This window comes from Tympanuchus pallidicinctus, unplaced genomic scaffold, assembly GCF_026119805.1.
Source record: "Tympanuchus pallidicinctus isolate F22 unplaced genomic scaffold, pur_lepc_1.0 scaffold19, whole genome shotgun sequence".
Taxonomy (NCBI): Eukaryota; Metazoa; Chordata; class Aves; order Galliformes; family Phasianidae; genus Tympanuchus; species Tympanuchus pallidicinctus.
Window position 1 is genome coordinate 715,224 of NW_026294710.1, and position 22,306 is coordinate 737,529.

A 22,306-nucleotide genomic window follows, 5' to 3' on the forward strand; every position below is an offset into this window, starting at 1 on the left:
TGGGGCGAGTGGTCCGGGGCACACCATGCCATGGTTGTCCCAAGCACGTGTTGAATCTCACTGTGCTCTTCTGGGTCTGAATGGGGTGGCAGCAGCCTGAGAGCCCTACCGTACTGCCGTGCCCCAAACCCAGCTGTCCTGTGCTTTGAGGCAGACTGTCACCTGAGGAAATGCTTGGGCAGTGGAATGGGGATGGAGCACTGATGTCAATGGCTCACAGTGCTGCCCCATTGCCCTGTGGCAGGCACAGCGATGCCAGCCCGGCACTGAAGCTCATGCAGCTCCCCCACTGCTTCTGAAAGGTCCCAAGTCCCACAGCTGTGTGCTTGCTTGCCTCAAACCCTACATGTGGGAGCAACACCACAGCCTAGTGGGGATGATCCGTTCCTCCACTCATTGCAGGAGTCATCGGCTTGCAGCTCATCAATGGGAAAAACGAGTCAGCCCACATAAGCGACGCAGTGGCAGTGGTGGCCCAGGCTGTGCACGACTTGTTTGAGAAGGAGAACATCACTGACCCACCACGGGGCTGTGTGGGCAACACCAACATCTGGAAGACGGGGCCCCTTTTCAAGAGGTAACTGGGGAAGGCTGAATGCCATTTTTTCAAGAGGAAGGAGCTTGAAAAGATGGGACCACAGGCTCACACACAGGCCTTTGGCTTCCCCAAGAGCACCACCACATTGGTGCCTGGCACCAGTTCAGTCCATGCCGTCCCATGGGTATCTTGTGGGCAATGCTTGGACAACTGGGATAAGCTGGGGGTGATGCCCACAAAAAGAGACATAGGGCCCTTGAAGGATGCTTTCCTCATTTCTGGATCTTAATGAAGTGTTTGGGAAAGAGGAGAAACAGGTTTTCTGACAAATCAGGACAGGGGGATTGTCTGTCAGATCAGATCTCAGTGCTGCAAGCACTGGCTAATTCAACAGTACTGGCAGAGTGTGGGGGCACAAGACCAGGAGGCAGGCTGGTCTCTGCTGTAGCAAATCCTGGAGCCATATTTTTTGGCAGCAGGTCAGCTCATGTAGCGCAGGATTGGAGCACACATGTTGGATCTCACTGCCATGGGCAATGAGATGGGCTGTATGTGGTGCCCAGAACCTGATCTTTATGTTACATGGTATTTTCTACTGCACCTCTGCAGATGATGGAGACAAGGGCCTTTTCTGCAGGCTGAATCTGAACAAAACAGCAATTCCCTCTGCATGTGGTTCCCTGTGTTCCCTGTGCAGGACTGCTCTCTGCAGCATGCAGCCTGGCACCTTGTGCCAACAGTGGGGTCCCATGCTGAGGGTTGCTCTCTGCAGTCATGGTGTTAGGTAGCATGCTCTTTCTGTATCTCTCGGTTCTGTTAAGCTTGGGACCTGCAGGGTCTGAAACTTATTTTGGAAAGGTTTCCAGCATCTCCCGCAGTGATACAAACTTTGGCATGAGGCATTAGATGTTGTTCTCTATGGCACATTGCAAGTGGCCCCATCCATTCTGTGTTTTCTCTACCATCTTTCGAGTTTTGGGGGCTGGTTCTCCCCTTCGTAGTATATATGCATGCATGGGGCATTAGTAAGGTTGTGATGGGCTGATGGCAGACAGAAGCTGTAGGAACTGTGGTATGGATGCAGCTCCCAGAGTGCCCCAAAGATCTCTTTGGGTGCTCCAGTATAAAAGACTGGGCTAAATCATTCCATAGGAAAATGGAAGTGATCTGGTAGAAAAGAGAGGACAGTGACAACAGATGTAGTAGTGCAGCATCTTGGAAACATGACTCAGACTAACCTTGTCCATCAGGAAACCTCGACCACCAAGCTATGAATGGATCGTAGGTCTCAAAGCTAATGTAAGGCAACGAGCACATGAAAATGTCAGGCAATTGAGAGAAAGACTTCTGGTCCCTTCTTAGATCTCCCAATAGCCACAGCAGGTTTTCTAGGTCAGCCCACTGTGTTTCTCTTTGTAGGGTGTTGATGTCCTCCAAGTATTCGGAGGGTGTCACCGGACGGGTAGAATTCAATGAGGACGGGGACAGGAAGTTTGCCAATTACAGCATCATGAACCTGCAGAACCGCAAACTGGTCCAGGTTGGGATTTACAACGGTAGCAATGTACGTACAGGCCTGGACAGGAAGGTGGGTTGAGGTGTGCTGGTGTATCTACCCATGGCCTCATGTTTATCTCCTCCCTCTGGCACTGATCACAGGTCTTGACCAACGATAGGAAGATAATCTGGCCAGGGGGAGAAACTGAGAAACCTCAAGGCTATCAGATGTCGACCAAATTGAAGGTAACAACAAATGGCCATAGGTGTTGTGAGTTCATCCACATCCTGCTGCCCTGGGCAGCCTGGTCTGGTATTAAATGGGGAATTTGGTGGCCCTGCATGTGGCAGGGGGGTTGGAGATTCGTGGTCCTTGAGGTCCCTTCCAACCCTGGCCATTCTGCGATTCTGTGATTCTGTACTGCTGCCCTGCAGCTGCCAGAATCTTCCGTTCCAGAGAGGCCATAGCAGAGACACTTAGCAAAGGTGCTAGAGAGTGTTCAGAGCAGAGCATAGCTTCCTCCCAGAGCCCAACTGTAAGCGTGGTGCCCTCCGGTTGAGAAGGAGACAGTTGGAAATGGGAAATGAGAGAGAGCGACAGAGTGGAGGGAGAAGGTATTTGCTATTCCTTATGGCATGGGAGGCAGAGGGCACTTGGCACAGGTTTGCAGCATGTACAGCCTATGCAAGACTTCAATCTGGAGCCTTTTGCAGCTGAGGCCAGAAGATCAGAAGGAAATAGGTTCAGAAGGTGACTAAACAAGCTAACAAGGAGTAGGTGGGCTGATAGCTGCAGAGCTGGGCTCAGGAAATCTGTGAACAGCTGATAGCCAAAAGCTGGAGATGACAGTGGGGGAATGTCCCTCCATGCTTGCTCTGCTTGTCATGCCTTTCTCTGAAGCCTCTTTGGTAACTGGGCAAGCTCCTCTCCACTGGTCCTTCAGTCCAGGCGGTGTGGATCACACACTCCTACTGACTGTGAGCCTGTACTCCTGCAGAGGTGATGCAGAGGCATTGGGATGCTGCTTTACTAAGAATGTCCTGGGTAGGACTGGAAGACTCACATTTGCTCATGGCAATGTGGTAGCGACTAGAGCACAGGCCAGGGCATGAATCCCAGCAGTGCAGTGACTCTCATCTGCCTGCTCTTATGGCAATGGGTGAGAAGGACTTTGAGGACAGGGAAAAATTTCCACATGAGGAAGGCTGGCTCGTCTGATCCTCGTCGTGGAGAGGAGACAGGCGAATGTCTCCCTGTGCCAAAGTCAGGTCCTGCTGCAGGACTGCGTGGTCCATGGGGACGGCACTGTGGCATTGTGGCCATGTTTGCCTGGAGAAGGCAGCCCCACTCCCCATCCAGGTGGGGACAGCTCTGGAAGGGGATGGCGGCAACTGAATACTTGTGCTTTCCCCACAGATTGTAACGATTCATCAAGAACCCTTTGTATATGTGAAGCCCACACAAGCAGATGGGACGTGCAGGGAGGAATTCACCATCAATGGTGACCCTGTCAAAAAGGTCTTTTGTACAGGGCCCAACGAGACCATCCCAGGTAAATCCATCTGGCAGTGAGCATAGCAGCATCCCCAGCCCACCTGGCACATTTGTGACCCTAGCAGATGACTTTCCTGCTGCCTCACTTCTGTGTGGTCTCCAAGGCTACTTTGAGGGATTGCACCCCATGTTGCTGTCTCCTGACATGCTCCCATTCCCTCTGCCTCAATATGGTTTGAAACTAAAGCCACACGGGTGGTTGCTTTCCCTGGGGAGAGCCATGGGTCTTGCATGGGAGCCCTGGCAGAGGGCTGCATCCACCTATCCCCTCCCATTTTCTCTTGCCCACAGGCCGTCCCACAGTGGCACTGTGTTGCTATGGCTTCTGCATCGACCTGCTCATCCGCCTGGCTGGTGTGATGAACTTCACCTACGAGGTTCATCTGGTGGCTGATGGTAAATTTGGTACCCAAGAGCGGGTGAGTGTAGGCAGCTTGGGGTATCACTTCTTTCACATCATGTGTCCAAACACGGCCAAGCCGTTCTCCGGAGCAGAGCTGGCCAGTGATGGGGCAGGGTCTGATCCTGCACGGGATCTCTGGCAGGTGAACAACAGCAACAAGAAGGAGTGGAATGGGATGATGGGGGAGTTGCTGAGTGGCCAGGCGGATATGATTGTAGCTCCCCTCACCATCAACAATGAGCGGGCACAGTACATCGAGTTCTCCAAGCCCTTCAAATACCAGGGTCTCACCATCCTTGTGAAGAAGGTATGGACTGGGCTGCTTGTGGGAGGGGTGGGGTGGGCAGGGTGCAGCCTCGCTGGGTGTCAGCACTGCCTGCCTCTCTCGTTTGTGCTAGGAAATCCCCCGCAGCACCTTGGATTCGTTCATGCAGCCCTTCCAGAGTACACTGTGGTTGCTGGTGGGGCTGTCTGTGCATGTGGTGGCAGTGATGCTGTACCTTCTAGATCGATTCAGGTGAGTGCTCCGTGGGTCACTCAGGGGCTGCAGGTGAAGGGGAGGTGTCACACAGATAGTCTCTGTATCCTGGAGACAAATGTAATGGGAGCAGCACCAGCGTGAGGTAGACATGGTTGCAGGCCAGCATAGGGGACGTGAAAAGCTATGTGAAAGGCATAGGGCTTTGGAGCCAGGGCTGTGGAACCAGCCAGGAGTGAAGAGCAGCATGGGGTACAAGTGTACAAGATCCACACTGCAAGGATCAGTGCTGTAAGGCTGCATCAGAGTGCTTAGGGCATGAAAGAAAGCCTGGAGAAATGGGATAAGGGACATCAGAAGAGATCTTGCTCTTGTTTTCCAGCCCATTTGGACGGTTCAAAGTGAACAGCGAGGAGGAGGAGGAAGATGCCCTGACACTCTCCTCAGCCATGTGGTTCTCCTGGGGAGTCCTGCTGAACTCCGGCATCGGAGAAGGTGCGTTGCACGGGCACTGGTGCTGCTCTGCCCTGAACACTGTCATGTACCCACAGGGACCCAAGAGGGACCTGTCTTCCTTTCCACATGCTCTTATCGGTGCCCTGGGAGACCAGTGAAAAATTGTACAGTTCTTGTCCCCCGTGACTTCCTTGGAGGGGTTCTTGGGGTGCTGGGGGGTGGCACACTCATGGCGCAGCTGCTGCAGACTCTCCTGCCAGCCTTCACCATCAGTGATGGGAAAAGTCTTTCCTGGGCTCCCTTTCCTGGTGTTACTCATCCAGTAGGGTTCAATGCATGTTTTTCTTTGGGTAACACAAAAGCTCTTCACACATCTGTTGGATAGGGCACATTTGTAGATGCCATTCATCTTGTGTGAGGTGGTTACAGCTTTGGTGATCAAGTCAAGCTCTTGTTGTGCCAGTCTGAGCTCTCCTCTCTCTTTCCAGGTGCTCCTCGGAGTTTTTCTGCTCGTATTCTGGGCATGGTGTGGGCTGGCTTTGCTATGATCATTGTGGCTTCCTATACTGCCAACCTGGCTGCCTTCCTGGTGTTGGACCGTCCTGAGGAGAGAATTACAGGCATCAATGACCCCCGGGTAATGATCTCTTGCCTCAATTCCCTTTCTCTGCCCTTCTCTAGGCAGAGATGCAGATGTCTTCAGTGTGTACCTCCTGGTTTGGTGGCTGGTAGTACTTAGAGCCCTATGTAATGTGGGTCTGTGCCTGGGTGGGGATGGGAATACACAGGCAGGGAACAGCAGAGAAAAAGCCTGTCCAGAAACAGCACGAGGCCGGCCAAACTCCTGCCAGTTCCTGGAGAGCCTGCACTAACCAACGAGGAAACGATTCATTATGGATGAGTTATAGCTAATGAAATTGTCCCTGCGGTGCAGTCAATACTCTCAGCAGATACTATCATGACTCACACCCATTTCCTGCTCTGGCAAGGACACAGCCACAGCCTATCAATCCAAGCAGCCAGGAATGCACTCCACAGCAGTCCCAGCCCACTGCATCCCACATCTCACAGCACCCTCCGCCCTCAGCACCATCAGCCCCATCTCACTGGGGGGGTTTCTGCATCCTCAGTGCTGTTACAGAGCATCCCCTGTCCCATCCTGAGCACTGCAGCATCCACTCCCCCATGGCATCTGCAGCTCCACTGAGGTGATCGAGATCTTCCCTTGGAAGCAGTTCGCTGAATGGGATGGGAAATCAGGAAACACAATTTTGGGGTGAGCCAGTTTGGTTGATGTAGAGCAGAAGAAATAAGAGCTCTGCCGTTGCCTTTCAGCTGCGCAACCCCTCCGATAAGTTCATTTACGCCACGGTGAAGCAGAGCTCGGTGGACATCTACTTCCGACGGCAGGTGGAGCTGAGCACCATGTACCGGCACATGGAGAAACACAACTATGAGAGCGCAGCCGAAGCCATCCAGGCTGTGCGAGACAAGTGAGTGGCACCTGCACCTTGCTGGGCAGGGGCTGGGGGGAGCTAGCGGGATTGTGATCCTCGTGCATAGCGGACCTAAGATTAACTTAGAGCTGGTAGCCCCCTCGCTGCTCCTGCAGTGGCTGCAGACAAGCCAGGCTGCCCACCCTAATGAGTGTCCTCTTTGGTGTTCAGCAAGCTCCACGCCTTCATCTGGGACTCGGCAGTGCTGGAGTTTGAAGCCTCGCAGAAGTGTGACCTGGTGACAACAGGGGAACTTTTCTTCCGCTCCGGCTTTGGGATCGGGATGCGCAAGGACAGCCCGTGGAAGCAGAATGTCTCACTGGCCATCCTCAAGTCCGTACACAGCTCTCAGCCCTTATGCTGCATGTGTGCTAGCACACAAGCAGCCCTGTGTCAGGCACTGAAACCCTCCCATGGGGCATACTTCTCCCCATATCCCCTGGCTTCAACTCCCCAGGGCTGTCCTTTCTGCCCTGGTCCTGCTAGGCAGAGATGCTTCAGGTCCCCTCCAGAGCTCAACTTAGGCTCTACTATCAGCATCAGTCTGCAGCATGCTGTGCCACAAGGCACCTGGTCTCACGGATAAAAATAGAGCTTTAGGCATCCTGGGACAGTGGTGGGGCATGGAGATGTGTCAGGAACAGGAGGCAGGAGCATCATGGTAGGATGTGCGATCCATCCTGCCTTCATCCCAGTGCTGTGCCATGGGCTGTTCTAGACCTCACAGTGGGGATCTTGCTGGGATGCAGCCTCACAGAAGGGACCTGTCTCCTTGCACAAAAGCCATATGGGCAAACACACACACCCTGTGCACGCATATCATCCATAGGCTTACCAGCAGGCTGCAGTTATGCACAGGGTCCTAGGGCAGAGGCATCCTGGCCTGCATCCCAGCCACCTGCACCAGGTCTCCTGTGACTGTCCCATCTCCTTGTGCTTTCAGGTCCCACGAGAACGGCTTCATGGAGGATTTGGACAAGACTTGGGTGAGGTATCAGGAGTGTGATTCCCGTAGCAATGCCCCAGCAACACTCACCTTTGAAAATATGGCAGGTTTGTTCTGCAAACCTCTTTCTTCCTCTTCGCTTGATAGCCTGCTTTCACTCAAGACATTCTCCTCTCCTGAGCTCTCCTCCCAGGCCAAAGCTCTGCTTCTTCTGGGTTTGTGCTTTCCTAGTGCTGGGAGGCTGCTGTGGTGGGCTCCCATCCCACCTCATCCAAAACAGCTCTGCGAAGCTTTCTCCACCTTCCCTGGGCAGCCTCCTCAACCCAGTGGCCTCTGTGACTGTCTTTCCCCTCCCCGCAGTCTGGCTGAGCTGCAGCTGATGGGGTGCAATGGGTGCAGAGGGAGAGGAGCAGCACTTGGGATGGGGAGAGAAGGGAGCCGGCTGCAGCGGGGCTGCCCCAGGGAGTGTGCTGGGGCTGAGGGCTGGTGTGATAGCTGATGCCATGTTTTCCTCTCCTTGGGCCTGCTTGTTTACCCCACGTGGGCTCTCTTCCCCCGGCCAGCACAGTGCAAGGTTAGGAGTGTCCACCTGCTGAGGGCACCACTGAGCATGGGATGGAGCGCTTTATTCTATTCCTTGGGACTCATAGTGCTGTGCCACCTTGCCATCCCCAACTATCCCTGCCTCTGAGGGTCACAGCAAGCTGAGTGCAGCTCAGAGCATGCTATGCTTCCCAGCACACCAAGCAGCAGCACCAAAGCTGGGATTTTCTGCTGCAGACAGCCCTGGGAACAAGATCTGCCCCAGTGCACAGTACAGTCCCCAGCAACACATGCTCACCCATAGCATCACTGCAGCAGCTCCGGTGCCTGACTGCAAGGAGCCCATGCAGACACCCCACACCCACCACCCCATGCCCATCCCCGTGGGTGCCCCTCTGGGAGTGGGGAGGTGGGGAGGCTGGGGCTGGCAGATGCCACTCGTGCTGAGCGCGATGCAGAGGAAATGAAGTGTCGTGATGTGATTCCCACTGCTCCCTGTAACTTTCCTACTTATTTCAGGTGTGTTTATGCTGGTGGCTGGAGGTATTGTTGCCGGGATATTTTTAATATTCATAGAAATAGCTTACAAAAGGCATAAGGACGCGCGGAGGAAGCAGATGCAGCTGGCGTTTGCGGCCGTTAATGTGTGGAGGAAAAACCTGCAGGTAGGACAAACCGTTTTTAGAGCAAATCTCCAACAGGTGCGTTTTCCATTCCTTCACCAAATCAGTGAACGCAGAGCTGTGGATTAACATGGGGTCCCATGTCCCATCCCCAGTAACTCCCCTGGGCGTTACTGGGCTGCTGGTGAGCTGTGGGGCCCTGCTTGTCCCCAGGGCCACACACGGCCAATGCCACCTCCCTGGGAGGTATCGTACCCATCTCTGTCCAGGACAGAGACCTGGTCCAAATGCCATGGTTTGCCCTTGGCAGTGCTGGGGACAGTGACCTTGCTCTGCTGGGGACCATGCGTCCGAGCTGCGTTTCTGGCAGCTCCTCATGCAGGATCTCTGATATGCTCCACCACGCTCACCAGCAGAGGAAGGGAGGGTTCACCTGCAGCTACCAAGCATCCCTTCCCTGCAGTCCTGAGCATCCCTTCCCCATGGCCCCAAACATCCCTGCCCCGAAGCCTTCTAGCATCCCTGCCCTGGGTCCCTGAGCATCTCATCCCCGTGGTCCCATGCTGCCCATCCCTGCAGTCCCATGCTACCCATCCCTGCAGTCTCATGCTGCCCATGTGCAGAAATGCTCCAGGAATGGAGAGTTCCATCGCCTCCTCCTCCCTCCCCACCCTTGGGGCTGTGGTACCCCTGCCGCATCCGAAGCGGTTCCAAAAGAGAGGCGGTGCATGCTCTTATCACTTGGGGACAAGGACATCTGCCCCCAGAATCTCCCATCCCTGTAGCACCCCAGGTGAGAGGAGCCCAGGGGCAGCCACGTGCCTGCTGCTGGCACCGAGCTCTGCGCACGTCCCCGAGCCTCCCCTGCCCTCACCACCAGGACCACCTGGCTGCTCTCCGTGAACCCTCCAGGCTGTGTCCCGCTTTGGGGAAACAAGTCTGCATTCGGAGTGCCAGGCATCCTTTGGGTGGTGAAAGGCACACAGCCCCCAACGATGGGTGCCCCACGGAGCAGAGGGGGATGCTCAGGAACGTCATCTTCCCAAAGGCAGCGAGGGGAGCACGAGGCCGGGCTGCTACATCCTGAGAGCTCGCCGGGTTCAGTTCACAGATACGAGTTTCGGAAGAGCCGTTTCTTTTTTTATTATTATTTATTCTTCTTCCTTTTTTTTTTTTTCCTTTGCTTCCAAAAAGCAGCAGCAGCGACGGGGTTAAGGCTGCTGGGACAGAGCACACTAGTTGCACTGCCATTTTTCACTTGCCAACCTTCTAGAAAATACTGCACTGGGTCCTTGGGCAGAGTCTGTGGGACTGTGAGCAAAGCATGCTGCCCTGTGGGGATAAACAGCCTCATGGTAAAGAGCCGTTTGACATTGTAAGACTTTTCCACAGGAGGAAACGTCAGAGCACTAGTATCTGGTACATTGCTAGAAGGTAGGCAAGTGGAAAGATTTATTTGTTAAAACAAACAAACAAAAATAATGGTTTTTGGGATCACAGTTTTGCCATGGCTATTTCCTGAGATGCCATGGAAGAAAAAGACATTTCATTCCATTCATCTTGCTTTCCTTTCCGTTTGTGCATGTCCGCAAAAGAGAGAACTGAGAAGGAGGAGCAAATGTATCCCCGAGCATGCTCTACGCACCAGCGGGATACATTTTGGTTACCCCCGTGCGGTAGCAGAGCCAGACCTGGTCACTCCGTCCCCCGTCGGCAAGGTCACACTCATTGGCACGAAAGCAATTGGGGAGGAATCGTTGTCAGCGCCCGCCGCCGAGCGCGGCCGGTCCCCACGGCTCGCTGCCCCCGCACCGTGGCGGCTGGTGCTCCCAGCCTGCGCCAACCAGGTCCGACTCGCTAACTCCAATGGCTACATTTTTCAGTTCTGTTTCTCTTTGAGTTCATCCCGACCCTGACGACATCATAGCGCTAATATGCTTTGCTTCCTCCCTTTCTTTTCCTTTTCTTTTTTTTTTTTTTTTTTTTTTTTTTTTCTTTCTTTTTTTCTTTTCCAGTTTCCTTTTATTTGTTTCTACTTTTTTTTTAGCCGATTTTACTTTGGAAAACAACCAAACAAACGAACAAAACCACCACCACCACAAACACCACCAACAACCACGTTCGGCTTTGCACAAACGCGTCATTTAAATTTTGGAATACCTTTTTTTGCAGAATGCCCATACAATGACTTCTCTTTCGATGCAGTCCTCTCTCTCTCTTGTGGCGCTAGGATTCAGAGCAGGCGCTGGTAGTGCAGGAGCAGCATCCCACCTCCCGCTGTAGGCAGGCTGGCGGTGGAGGCCAGGGGAAGGGCCAGGCAGCACATCCCCAGGTTCTCTCCCAAGGAAGCGAGGTCAGCACCGCAGGCTGCCAGCAGAAGCCCAGGAGACGCAGGGCTGCTCCCAGAGGGGTTTCCAGCGCTGTGGACGCGAGGCCGGCCCCGTAGCTGTAGCAGCGAGGCGCCACGCTGTGCCTGCGGGTCACAGAGGCCCTTGGAGGACTGGGAGTGACATCTCTGGTAGCGTGCTCACCCAAATGAAGGACATGACATGGGGCAGTATTCAAGTAGATTTAGCGTTTCCAACAGCACACTAGAGATCTAATCGCTTATACATATTCATTTTAGGATAGAAAAAGTGGTAGAGCAGAACCTGACCCTAAAAAGAAAGCCACTTTTAGGTCCATCACCTCCACCCTGGCCTCCAGCTTCAAGAGACGTAGGTCCTCCAAGGATACGGTAAGAGGAAGAAGAACAATTCTGCCCTCTCTCTTTCTCTCTCTTTCTCTCTTCTGCCATCCCATCGACTGCCACACACCCATCCCGAAGCTGCCAGTGTACATGCATAGCTCATGTTCGTCACCAGTCAGTCAGTCAGTCAGTCAGTCAGTCATCCCGTGTTCCTTGAGGATGCTGGGATCCTGGAGGGCAGGCAGGAGGTGCTTTGGAGTCCTGTGATGAGTTGGGAGATGCAACCGAGTTTTCGTTTCGTTTCCGTTTTCTTTTTGCCTGGATGATTTCTGATGTTCCTCTCTGTGCTTTGCTCACCGTACCGGTGCTGACCTCTTGAAACCAATGACATTTTATTTATTTATTTATTTTTCCGTTCCTGAGTGTTCCTGTTTGTCATTGTATGCCTAAAACAATCACCCCGATTTAATTTGGGCACCGTGTCACCTCACCGAGAGCCATGCGTGTCACATTCTCTACATGTGATTTTTGTTTGTGACTATTAGCATTTGGGACGTAGCACTTGGCGCAGCGACAGCTCTCTGGTTATCAGCAGCAGCATCCGAGCTGCTCTTGCAAAGAGGAGGCACAGGAGGTCATTACTGACCCAGCCTGCTTCAAACTTGGGCTTTCCACCTCGCAGTGCCGCTGCTCGCACGTAACCAGAGAACGTTTCCAAATAGCTGCCTCTAAAGCCAGCCATTCCCCACTGTGCAAACGTGTCTGCTCGTGCTGGAGCTTCAGGCACGCCAGCGTCAGGTTGGGCTGTTGGTCTGTCGGACTGAGCCGGTGTCCCTCTGCATGTTGCCGTCTGTCGTACAACACTCTGCACTGTGGCTACTCTGTTGTCTTGTGTGGACGCGGGCGCTGCCCCAGATCCGCTCTCCGGGCCACTCGGCTGCTGCCAGCGGGGTCCCTGCGGTGCACGGTGGGGATGGGGGGACGGCAGCAGGCTGGCGGGGGGGAGCGGCATGCGATGTCGCAGGGGTCTCCAGCCACGGCGCTGCATGGAAGCGGCTGCGTTTGGCACCAGGCAGGCTTCGTCCCCAGCACCCTGGGAAATGGCCTCAGGGACAGCTGAGCCCCCTGCCAGGCTCGGCTGCCACCGTCTCGCACAAAGCACTCCTTGGGGAACTCATGCTCTCCTTGCTCTCCTTGCTTGTACCCATACCCAACGGGGAAGATGAGCATCCCTGTCACCTCCTTCACTCACCACGCTCCTGGTGTGGATCCTTGTCTTGGTGGTGCCCCAACATCTCAGTGTCCCAGAACCAGACCCATGCATATCCTCAGGCAGAGGATGGTTGGAGGAGGCTCTGGGTGGCTGGACCTTTGACCAGGGGCAGGAGGCAGAGATGGGGTGGGAGATGCAGTGAGGAGAAGGTGGGGAGTGAGAAGAGCCAGGAGAAGAAGGAACAGTTGTGGAAAAAAACCTGCAGGGAAGCCCTCAGGGTGCCTGGAGCAAACGCCATGTTCTCTCCCAGGTTTAGAAAGCCAAGAGGTCCTGGCCCGGGACAGACCAGGCCAGCAAACATCACAGCAAAGTGGGGAGCTGGGGAGACCCGTGTCCACTGCAGGCATGTGGCCAGTGCCAGGAGAGGTGATCCCTTGTCCTGGCTGTGGTTGAGCCCTTCCCCAAGTGAAAGGGGCTGGTGCCTGCCTGTTCCACCAGGATCAATGGTGCACCTCAGTACCTCCTCCATCGCCCCACTTCCTTTCCAGTGACCCTGGGCCTGATCCTGCTCATGGTGCAGCATTCACAACCCCATTGTCACCCCAATACCCTGTGGTAGGAGCACTCTGAGCTGCCCAGGGCCTGGGGTCTTTACACCGGAAGCTTCAGATGATGGCTGCCACTCTGGTGACAGCTGCAGCTATAGGCAAAGAGGCCCTGCTGTCTGCAAGCCTATTAAAGCCATCTGCATACCATGATGTGCCATGGCAAGGGCCCCAAGACATCTTCCCAAGGGGTCAGTTAGCTAGTTGGGCTACCAAGAGGTCAACAGGACCAAGATCTGAACAAGGAGCCTCAAGGCAGGAAGCAGCAGAGCAAGCTTTGTGGTGATGTCGGGCAGGCCTGCTGGTGCACTCCACTGGGAGAGCGACCAGCGGGAGGGTGCTGTCATCAGCTTTTGTCACAGCCTGCCATCTGGTGCCCCCAGCTTCCACTCAGCAGTCCTGGCTCAGAGACCCCAAAGCCCTCCTGCTGTGGAAGGCCCCATGAGGTAGTAGCATGCGGGGTCACATTGCCTGGGGTCCTTGTAAAGATGAGAAAACAGTGAGGTGCTCTACGATGATGCTTGGCAGAGCCACGGGTCCACACCAGGTCTCAGCTGGGCAAAGCTGGAGAGCCCATGGGGCTGGAAGGCCAGGCTGACCCCAGCCCCATGGGCTCTCCTTGCTAGCAAACCTGGTGGCCTTGTTTCTTCCCTTTTCGTTGCCGGGAGTTTTAAAAATGGATTCTGCTCTGCAGCCCTGCAGAATGGTCCCTCAGGAGTGCCAGAGAGACAGGCTGGCACCATGGAGCCAAGACAGCCCCGGGAAGCTGCCACCCCACTCTGAACGTCCTAGCGCCCACCATCACCCGAGCTGCACAGCCTCTCCGCGGCACATCATCCCCACCGCCCCAGGAGGAGATGCATGTGTTCCCCATAGGCAGCTCCTGCAACTCGAATAGCACTCGCAGAGCTGATGTACTGCCATCCATCGCAGCCACCCACGCTACCGCAACCCCACAGAAGCCATGTGAGACGCATAAACCACACAGACACCTTCCGAGCCGGCACATTTCGTACAGACACGTTCCGAGACGCACAGATCCCTTAGCCCACACTGCAGACGTCATCAGCCCCCACAGCCCCACTGCCAGCCCGCGGGCCCCGCAGGCACAGCACAGCACACGTCCCACGCCACCGCCAAGCGAGGGCCCCTCGAGCGTGGGGACGATGCCAGAACTGGTCGAGAATGGAGGGGGTACATGGAAAAGGTCACCTTTTCAGTGAGAGATCAGCCATCCCAAAACCAAGTGCTTTTTGGCTGAAAAAGAACCTAGTTTTTGGCCCCGAACAACCATCTCTAGGCCAAATACAACTATTTTTTTTTTTTTAAAGGAAAGTTGACATTTTCTACAGCAAGATTGTGTTTAGCTGGAATCCTAATTTTTAATCAAAAAAAAAAAAAAAGAGAAACCCCAAATTCTTCCAGAAAATCTCCCACCAGCCAGGGTCTGCCATGTGAACCCAGATTAGGTTGAAGTCATTTTTAAAGACATATTGATTTCTTGTCTATATTTTCTTCCTGATGTCATTTAAAGTTTTTGGTGCCTTCACTTCACTTCCATACCTTAACATGTTTGAGTCTCTTCTGCAGTTAATATTAATTAATTTCTTGGCTTTATAATGTTTGGTTTGGGGATAATTGCACCATCCCTGTAACATCATTTACCCTAAATTACTGATATGTGCTTCTAGAATTAGTTCTACTTTAACATAGTTTTGATATGACAATTTTCTTGCTTTTTTTTTTTTTGCCTTTTCCTTTTTCTTTTTCTTTTTTTTTTTTTTTAATATTAAAAACTGCATGCATGAACTCTACACAAAAAAAAAAAAACAAAAAAAAAAACCAGTAAACGCGAATGTTACCCTGTGATAACTCTGTGATTGGAGGAGATATGCTTTCAACCCAAAGCCCCACTCTGTATCGCAGTTCTCCTGCCAGGCTCCCCAGGTCGTGTGGTGACGTCAGGGTCCCCCAGAGCTGTGCAGAGAGGGCAGAGCACTCTGTTCCATCCCGCCCCGCCGGGCCCCCCCTTCCTGCCCCACGTCCACGTGCACAGAGGCACACGCATTCGCACCCACACTGCTTTTTTCCTGGTTGCGTCAGGGTGTTTAACAAAGGATCTTTTCTTCTGCCCCTATAGTTTTTTTATCTGGAGCTCTTCCTCCGGCAGAGGCTGGCATCATCTCCTATGGGTGCCCGCCCTGCCTCTCCCCTCTGCAAGCCTTTTCCTCCTGGAGGGGCTCCAGCCCCATCCCTTCAGCTTTGCTACCGCAGCTGAGGTTTTGGTTGCACCCCTTTAGAAAAGGTGTGGTTTTGGTGGGCCAGTAGAATGCCACAGAAAGCTCCTCAGGGTGACAGAGCAGATTGGCAGAGCAGCACCTCCAGGGGATGGCCACGGTGTTGCCACTTGGGATTTCTTAGAGGCTCCATTTTGATAGCTGTTGGTGCCCCACATGGATGAGCCATCCCAAGAGATGTTCCTCACCACATGCGCCACATGGATGGGATCGTGCTAGCTCCGGTCCCCACCCCAGCAGTTTCCCACTGGGGTCCTTGTGAAGCCTCAAACCAAGCAGGCGAACCCCAAACAGCCCATGCCGTGCTCAAGGGGCCACCAGACCTCCCCACACAGGGTAGCCACAGTGCCAGAGCCACCAGCAGAGGCACAGGGGTCACAGTTGCTGCTGACAAACACAGGATGCATTAAATCCTGTGAAATCCTTCTAAAGACCAAGGAGCCCATGGAAGCCCACCACACATGTAGCCCACCAGCCCTCCTAGGTAGTGTGGTAAATGTCCATGGAGAGGGCTCACACAGCAGCACACCAAGATCTTTTCCTGGCACCACGTTAGGTCCCCAAAGCAGCATGACAGAGGGCTCAGTGTCACTGTTGGCACTGGTGCCACCCAACCACTCAGGGCTTGGAGCTAGGAGAATGAGAGGAAGGAGGCAGGGAGGAATCAGCTGCCCATTTGCTAGCCCCTAGCTGGGGAGAAAGGCTTTTTTTCTTTTTTTTTTTTTTTTTGCTGTTACAGAGGTGTTTCTGCTCTCCCTGCTGGTGGGGATGCAGCTGGGGAGGTTTTTCCCAGGGGTGTTGGCTGAGCACCCCACTGCAAGGAGTTCAGAACCCCGAATCCAGGCCACATCTGCACAGGCTGCACTTTCACATTAGCAAGTGACACTACAGCTTGTCGCCAATCAGCCGCACAGCACAGCTCCTCACCTGCGCACAAGGGTAGGAAGAGCAGAGGCACTCAGGCAGGGAGATGCACTGCCATGGCCTCAGAGCACAGCTGGAGCTGCCACCGGCCATGCCCTGCAGCCACATGCTCAGCCGTGGGCTGGGCTGGCAAGTCACAGCTTCTTCTTGTGGCATTCCCTAAGAAGGCGAGGGCTGGCTCCACAGGTGCCAAGCACCACGCCATGCCCCAGTCTCCTCCCCATCCGGCCATAGAGTGCATGGAGAGCGTCTGCAAGGACCTCTGCACGAGGCTGGAGCACAGGGGACCTCAGCCACGAGCAGGTATGGGGCCTTTGCATCACCCCCAGAGATATCCCGTAGGGACACAGGAGGTGTGAGGAGATGCGGGGGAGAGTGCCAGGACTGCCTAACGCTCCTCTCTCTCTGTCTGTGTATTTGTGTGTTGCAGCAATACCATCCCACTGACATCACCGGCCAGCTCAACCTCTCCGACCCCTCCGTCAGCACTGTGGTTTGACCTTCTCCCCAAGGGCCATCAGTCCTTGCCCGGCACAGTAGGAAGGCACAGCCAGGACTGCCTCTCAAGGGACACTGATGGGTTCTTCAGGGTGAGATGGGAGTAAAGCATCCTTCATCCATACACGGTGACTTCATTGTATATCTCCCTCCCTCCCTAGGCCTGCTGCCATACTCACGCCCCAAAATGCACGGCAGAACCAGGACAGGGTTTGGACTTCACTGTACAGAGAAAACCGCTCCCAACCAGTGCTGTTGTTGATCAGTATTGCCACTGACCGGCTGCGTGTGAGGGGAAAGGACTTGGAAGGCACGTGGTGCCTGCTGTCCTGCAGTGGTAGGGAAGAGCCGGTGTCAGGCTGCAGCCACGTGTTTGGCTTTGCAGGCTCTGGGTTCCCACAGATCCCAGAGATGTTCTCGTGGAGCGGCCAGGGACTGCTGCCATGCAGAGATCTGCCACCAGCACAGCAGGGCTGGGAGATGTGCACGCTTCTCGTGGCCAGGGGATGAGCGCCCGTTCCCCTCCATCAGCCCCTGCTCAGTGCCCATGACCAAATGTGGTGCTCTGGAGCTCCCAGCCAAGATCCTGGCTTCCCATATCTGCACACAAGGCATCCCCAAGGCCTGGCCATGGCCAGCACGTAACTTTCACACTGTAGCTGACATGACCAGGAGACAAACAAGGCAAACCGAGTGCCAGCTCAGCAGAAGGCGACTAAGCAAGACCGCTCAGAGCTACTCCTCCCCATGCACCGAGCTTCTACAAGCAGGTGTTTCAAGCAGCCATGAGCACTCCAACACCCAGGAAACACCATCCAGGTTGGGGATGAGTGCCTGCAGAGTGTGTATGAGCAACAAGGGCAGAAAACCCACCTGCAATGTGGTACCAAGCCCCTGTGGAGAGCACCACCTCCTCCTTGCCCCAGCCAAGCAGGTGTGGCAGACAGGGCCGGCAAGATTTTCGGGTGGCAGCTGGGGTCTATGAGCATTGTCCCACTGACTGCAGTGGCTCCATCAAGTTCATCTCACTCCAGCTGAGAAATCAGGACCATTCAACTTTATACGTCAGTGTAACATTGATACCAAGTTTTTGCAAGAGCTCAGTAAAGTCTAGACTGGATTGTGGAGTGGTTTATTGCTGCGCCGTGTGCCTCCATCTGTTTCTCCCTCTCAGCAGAGCTGGCAGGAAGCCCTGTGCTAAATCAGAGCCTCACCCAGCACTTCTGCAGGGCTCATGGCAAAAAGGTGGGGGGACAGGGAGGGATGGAGCAGGGAGAGGGCCAGGAGCTGCAGGGAGGGTGGGGAGGAGTGAGGCATTCCTATTCTAGGATGGCAGGACGGATGGAGATTGTGTGGACAGACCCAGGCTGAAGCCAAACACCAGCACCATGCAAGCTGGCTTTGCCCACCTCCATCCTGATGCAATCTGGGTTGAGGCTGCTGGGACATATTTCCCCCCTTGGGCTGGTGACAGCAGCCATCTCACCAGCCACTGCAGGACCTTATGCTCATGCCCAACATGGAGGCAAGTGGAGAGAAGGGCCCAGCAGCAACCCCACGCTCCCTTTGCCTCCTAGTGTTTTTCTTTGCTATGCCATACAACCCCCAATAAGCTTGTGACATCATCCATGACATCATTCCCTTCCAGCTTTGCCTCCCTTTCTTCTTCATGGCTTGACGTTTGTCCCCATGTTCCCAGCCAGTGGCCACAATGGTTTGAGTCCCCAGGGAGGATGGCTGTGCGCCTGGGAGGAGCAGGCAGCCAGGTGGCTGTGGGGGATGTCAGACAAGGTCCTAGCTCCTCATGGGAAGCCCAGACCTTCCCAGAGAGCCACATATGCACACAGGGCTGGTCTGTGTCTTGCCAATAAAAATGAGAGCAGGCCACAGCTGAGGTTACATTTAGTTTATTCTCTGTATGACTTATTTAACTTCTGCCAAAAGCTTGCCAAAGGATGCATTGGCCACATCCCTGGCTTGTCCTACAGCTCTTGCACAGGCAGGAAATCATTTCTATGCCATTGGAGCTAGTGGAGAAAGGTTGATGTTCACAGGCATCTCACTGTGGCTCCCATTGCCTTGCAGTGCACAGGGACTGTTTCTCCTCTGTGAGAGTTACCCCCTTCACCCCAGTTGTACTTTTGCATATAAGAAAAAGGTTTTTTTTTACAAAAAGAAGCACCACCAAAGGTGGTGGATGCCCCATTCCTACAGACATTCAGGATCAGGCTGGATGGGGCTCGGAGCACCTGATGGAGCTATAGCTGTCCCTGTTCATTGCAGGGGATTTGGACCAAATGCTCTTAAAGAACCCTTCTAACTCAAATGGTTCCATGATTCTACAATTCTACTTCCATCTGCCACATGGATGGAGGCTCTGGGTTGCCCCAAAAGGTCCTCAAATGCACTGGTAGGCCCATAGATATCTGGGGCACACATAAAGCCAAACAGATGGCATGTGGATGCACCAAAAACCAAACCATAGGACAGGAGGGATGTGTGAAGGATTGCTGAGAGTCACTGAATGCAGGGTGGAGGGTGATGAGAGCACTGAAAGACACAAGGAGGTAAATGGGACACACTCAAATGCATGGAATGAGGCAAGAGGGGGTGAGCCAGAGGAAAAGGATCAGCAAAAAGTCCCCTCTGCCCTTGGTGGCCCTGACTCAGTGACACCCAGTGCTGAGGGTTCTCCTCCAGCTTTGGGGTTCCTTGCGTAGATGCTGGTAAATGACCACGATGGAGCCTATCAAGGTACAGCAGAAGATGCTGGCCAGGAAGGAGAAGGGACCGATGAGCAGAAAGGCAGCGTAGTTCTGGGCTGACAGCGGGATCTTCTGACACTGCTGGAAGGAATCATTCCCAAAGGCCATGATCGGGTATGTGTTCAGTGACTTTGGGAACATGCACCGGAGAGAACTCCTCTCTGGAAGAGAGAAGTGGTGGTGGTGGGCATATGAGGGGACAAGGCAGGTGGGACAGTAGGGCTGTGTGGGACACAGGGGACCAGGGCAGGAGGATGGACTGCAAGGCCAGGCTGGTCAAAGTGGCACAGAGTAGGGCTCAAAGAAAGGAAGCAGGGAGGGTCCCACACTCATCCATGTCCTATACCCTGGGGAGTGGGATGGATGGGGAGGTGGGCACAGACCAGGGCAGGATGGGTCAGGCAGAGAGGGGAATGGCTCCCTGGGGGCAGCAGTGAGCAGGCAGTCTGGAAATGGCACAGAAAGCCCCACCAGTGGAAATGGATGGGAAGGAGTGGAAGGAAAGACCTCACCAGTGGATCAGACCCACACTCATAGGGTCTTCCCCATAGGGAAGAGGCTGAAGGCATCGGGCCTTGATCAAGTCAAGTGTGACGCCCACCCCACAGGTGCACATTGCCCATCCTTACCCTCCCTGTGGCAGGGAGACAGTGGGACAGTACAGGGTGCCGACCCCACCACTCTGGGCAGTCCCTGTTGGTGACCAAGGAGCGGCCACGAGGAACCAGATCTGAGGACAAATCCACCCAAATGGGGCTGGCTTTTGGGAACCTTGCAGGAACCCCAGCCCCTGCACGCAAAGCCTGGCAGCTGATGGGGGAGCCCAGAGAAGGCGGAGCAGGTGGGGGTGTGGGGACACATTCCCTTGGGCACTCACCTGGCACTTTCTCCCTGTTGTGTTCCAGCCAGCGCCAGAGGGGCAGGATGCTGCAGGAGCACATCCAGGGGTTCCCATTCAGGAAGATCACTTGGAGCTGAGGCAGGGCAGGTAGCACACCTGCCTCCAGCTGCTCCAGCCTGTTGTAGCCTAAATTGAGGATAGACAGGCTGGTGAGGGGCAGGAAGGTCTCGGGGCTCAGCACAGACAGGTAGTTGTCACTGAGGTCCAGCTCCTGCAGCGTCCCGAGTCCCAGCAGCGCCTGCCTGTGGATCTTCTCCAAGCGGTTATGGGTCAGGCTGAGCCGCAGCAGCACCGGCAGGGAGGGGAAAGCATGGGCCCTGAGCACGGCGATGAGGTTGTAGTCGAGCCAGAGGGTGCTGGCATTGGTGGGCAGGAGCCGCGGCACCTCGTGCAGGTCACGTTGGTGGCAGTCCACCTCCCCTGCCTGGCAGTGGCAGGTGTGGGGACACGCTGGAGCAGGCAGTGGGCACAGGAGGAGCAGTAGGGCCAGCAGGACGCTGGGACCCCTCCATCCACCCGTGGCTGCCCACCCGCGCAGTGGAGGCTCCCCAGTCCCTGGCATCGGCGTTGCCCCCATGGCGGGATGCCTGATGGCCTTGCCTAGCCCCGCGTCCCTGACTGGCACCATTGGGTGCAGTGAGCAGCTGGATGTGCCTGGCTCCCGGTAGCTGCACGCATTCCCCACTGCATGCTGTGTTGTGCTCGGGGTGGAGCCGCACTTTTCTTAGCAAATATTTTTGCAGTGATGCTTGCCCTGGCAAGGTGCGGCCGTGCCCTCACCCCTCCCCTTGCCAGGCACTGCTCCAGCCAGGTAAGCAGCCAGATCTGTGCTGTCCTTATTTAACTGCTTGTGTGCACTGCAGGCTGGGGAGGGGGAAAAAATGATCTTCTGGCCTGTGTCCTGCTCACAGGATGCACAGAGGACCCAGAGCGAAGTACCCAGCAAGGATGGGACAAAGCATCAATCATGTCATCAGCAGAGGTCCTGCCAGGTGTCCCCTGTGGGCAGCCCTTGGCTGGGATCTGTTTCCCTTGGCTGGGGACCGGCAGCCGGGGCAGGGTGAGGGGAGCTGGGATGTGACCTCCACTCGACACAAGGAAGGTGGCTGTGCCAGGCTGCTGCCACTTGGAACATGTTCATCCTGGCCTTGGCATGGCAGTGCCAGCACCAGCGGGCTCAAAGTCTGCCCCCACCCTGTTTACATGTACTCTAGTTTCCAAGCCCCACAGCGGGTGCTGAAGGAGGGAGGTTCTAGCTCCCCATGCCTCAGTTCCCTGAGAAGCCCTTGGGAACCAGGGGACCTCATACCACCCATCTCAGCAATGGATTGGAGGTGTCCTCATGGCTCCTTTGCCATTTGGGACCCAGGAGACCTCCTGCCACCCGTGCAGAACCTGCACCCCCAGCCAGAACTGGGATGTTCTCAGATCCGGGGCAGGAGCGGCAGGCAGACCGGTTTATTAATAGCCTCTAGAGGAGCTTTGATTTGTTTATCTACCCTGCAGCAAACTCAGTATGCTGCATTAATCCCCATCTGGAAATAATTCAGAGGAATCTTCCTACCCAGCCCAGCCCAGCCCTGGTAGGGCACAGCCACGCTCCACAGGGCCCTGCAGCACCCACTAATGTGCAGCACCCTGGGATGGATGAGGATTTGAGTTTTCAGGGACCCAGTGCACTCAGAGGTTCATTGCCCAATGCACCAAGGTGTAAAAATGATCAAGAAAAAGATTACAAGGTCATTTCCAGCAAAAGCTCAGGGAGCCCATTGAAGATGTGAAGCATCTCAGAGCTCTCACTCACTGCCACTCTGCAGCACACCTCAGTGACAAGTGGCAAGATGCATCTCCACCAGTGGGCCTGGCACCCCAGCAGCGT

General features: G+C 54.8%; 2 protein-coding genes across 14 annotated transcripts in view; one reads left to right on the forward strand and one right to left on the reverse strand.

Moving 5' to 3' along the window:
- GRIN1 (glutamate ionotropic receptor NMDA type subunit 1) overlaps positions 1-17,875 on the forward strand; it is a 31,392-nt gene extending 13,517 nt beyond the window's left edge. For 2 of the 13 annotated variants that reach the window (XM_052681058.1, XM_052681059.1), the window contains 16 exons: positions 403-577; positions 1,958-2,102; positions 2,198-2,281; positions 3,453-3,588; positions 3,882-4,009; positions 4,136-4,300; positions 4,392-4,510; positions 4,854-4,966; positions 5,416-5,564; positions 6,263-6,420; positions 6,595-6,756; positions 7,367-7,476; positions 8,432-8,577; positions 10,131-10,382; positions 11,162-11,272; positions 13,737-14,021. In XM_052681058.1, the coding sequence (XP_052537018.1) occupies positions 403-577; positions 1,958-2,102; positions 2,198-2,281; positions 3,453-3,588; positions 3,882-4,009; positions 4,136-4,300; positions 4,392-4,510; positions 4,854-4,966; positions 5,416-5,564; positions 6,263-6,420; positions 6,595-6,756; positions 7,367-7,476; positions 8,432-8,577; positions 10,131-10,382; positions 11,162-11,272; positions 13,737-13,940 (2,357 nt within the window). In that variant the 3' untranslated portion in view covers positions 13,941-14,021. The other 11 variants (XM_052681065.1, XM_052681066.1, XM_052681062.1 and 8 more) reach the window with 8 other exon arrangements.
- Positions 17,876-18,652: 777 nt separating this feature from the next.
- On the reverse strand, positions 18,653-21,125 carry LRRC26 (leucine rich repeat containing 26). Its single transcript, XM_052681161.1, has 2 exons — positions 20,404-21,125; positions 18,653-19,687 (listed from the first exon to the last, which is right to left on the reverse strand). The coding sequence occupies exons 1-2, from the start codon at positions 21,053-21,055 to the stop codon at positions 19,428-19,430; spliced, it is 912 nt and encodes a 303-aa protein (XP_052537121.1). The 5' UTR covers positions 21,056-21,125; the 3' UTR covers positions 18,653-19,427.
- Positions 21,126-22,306: the final 1,181 nt, after the last annotated feature.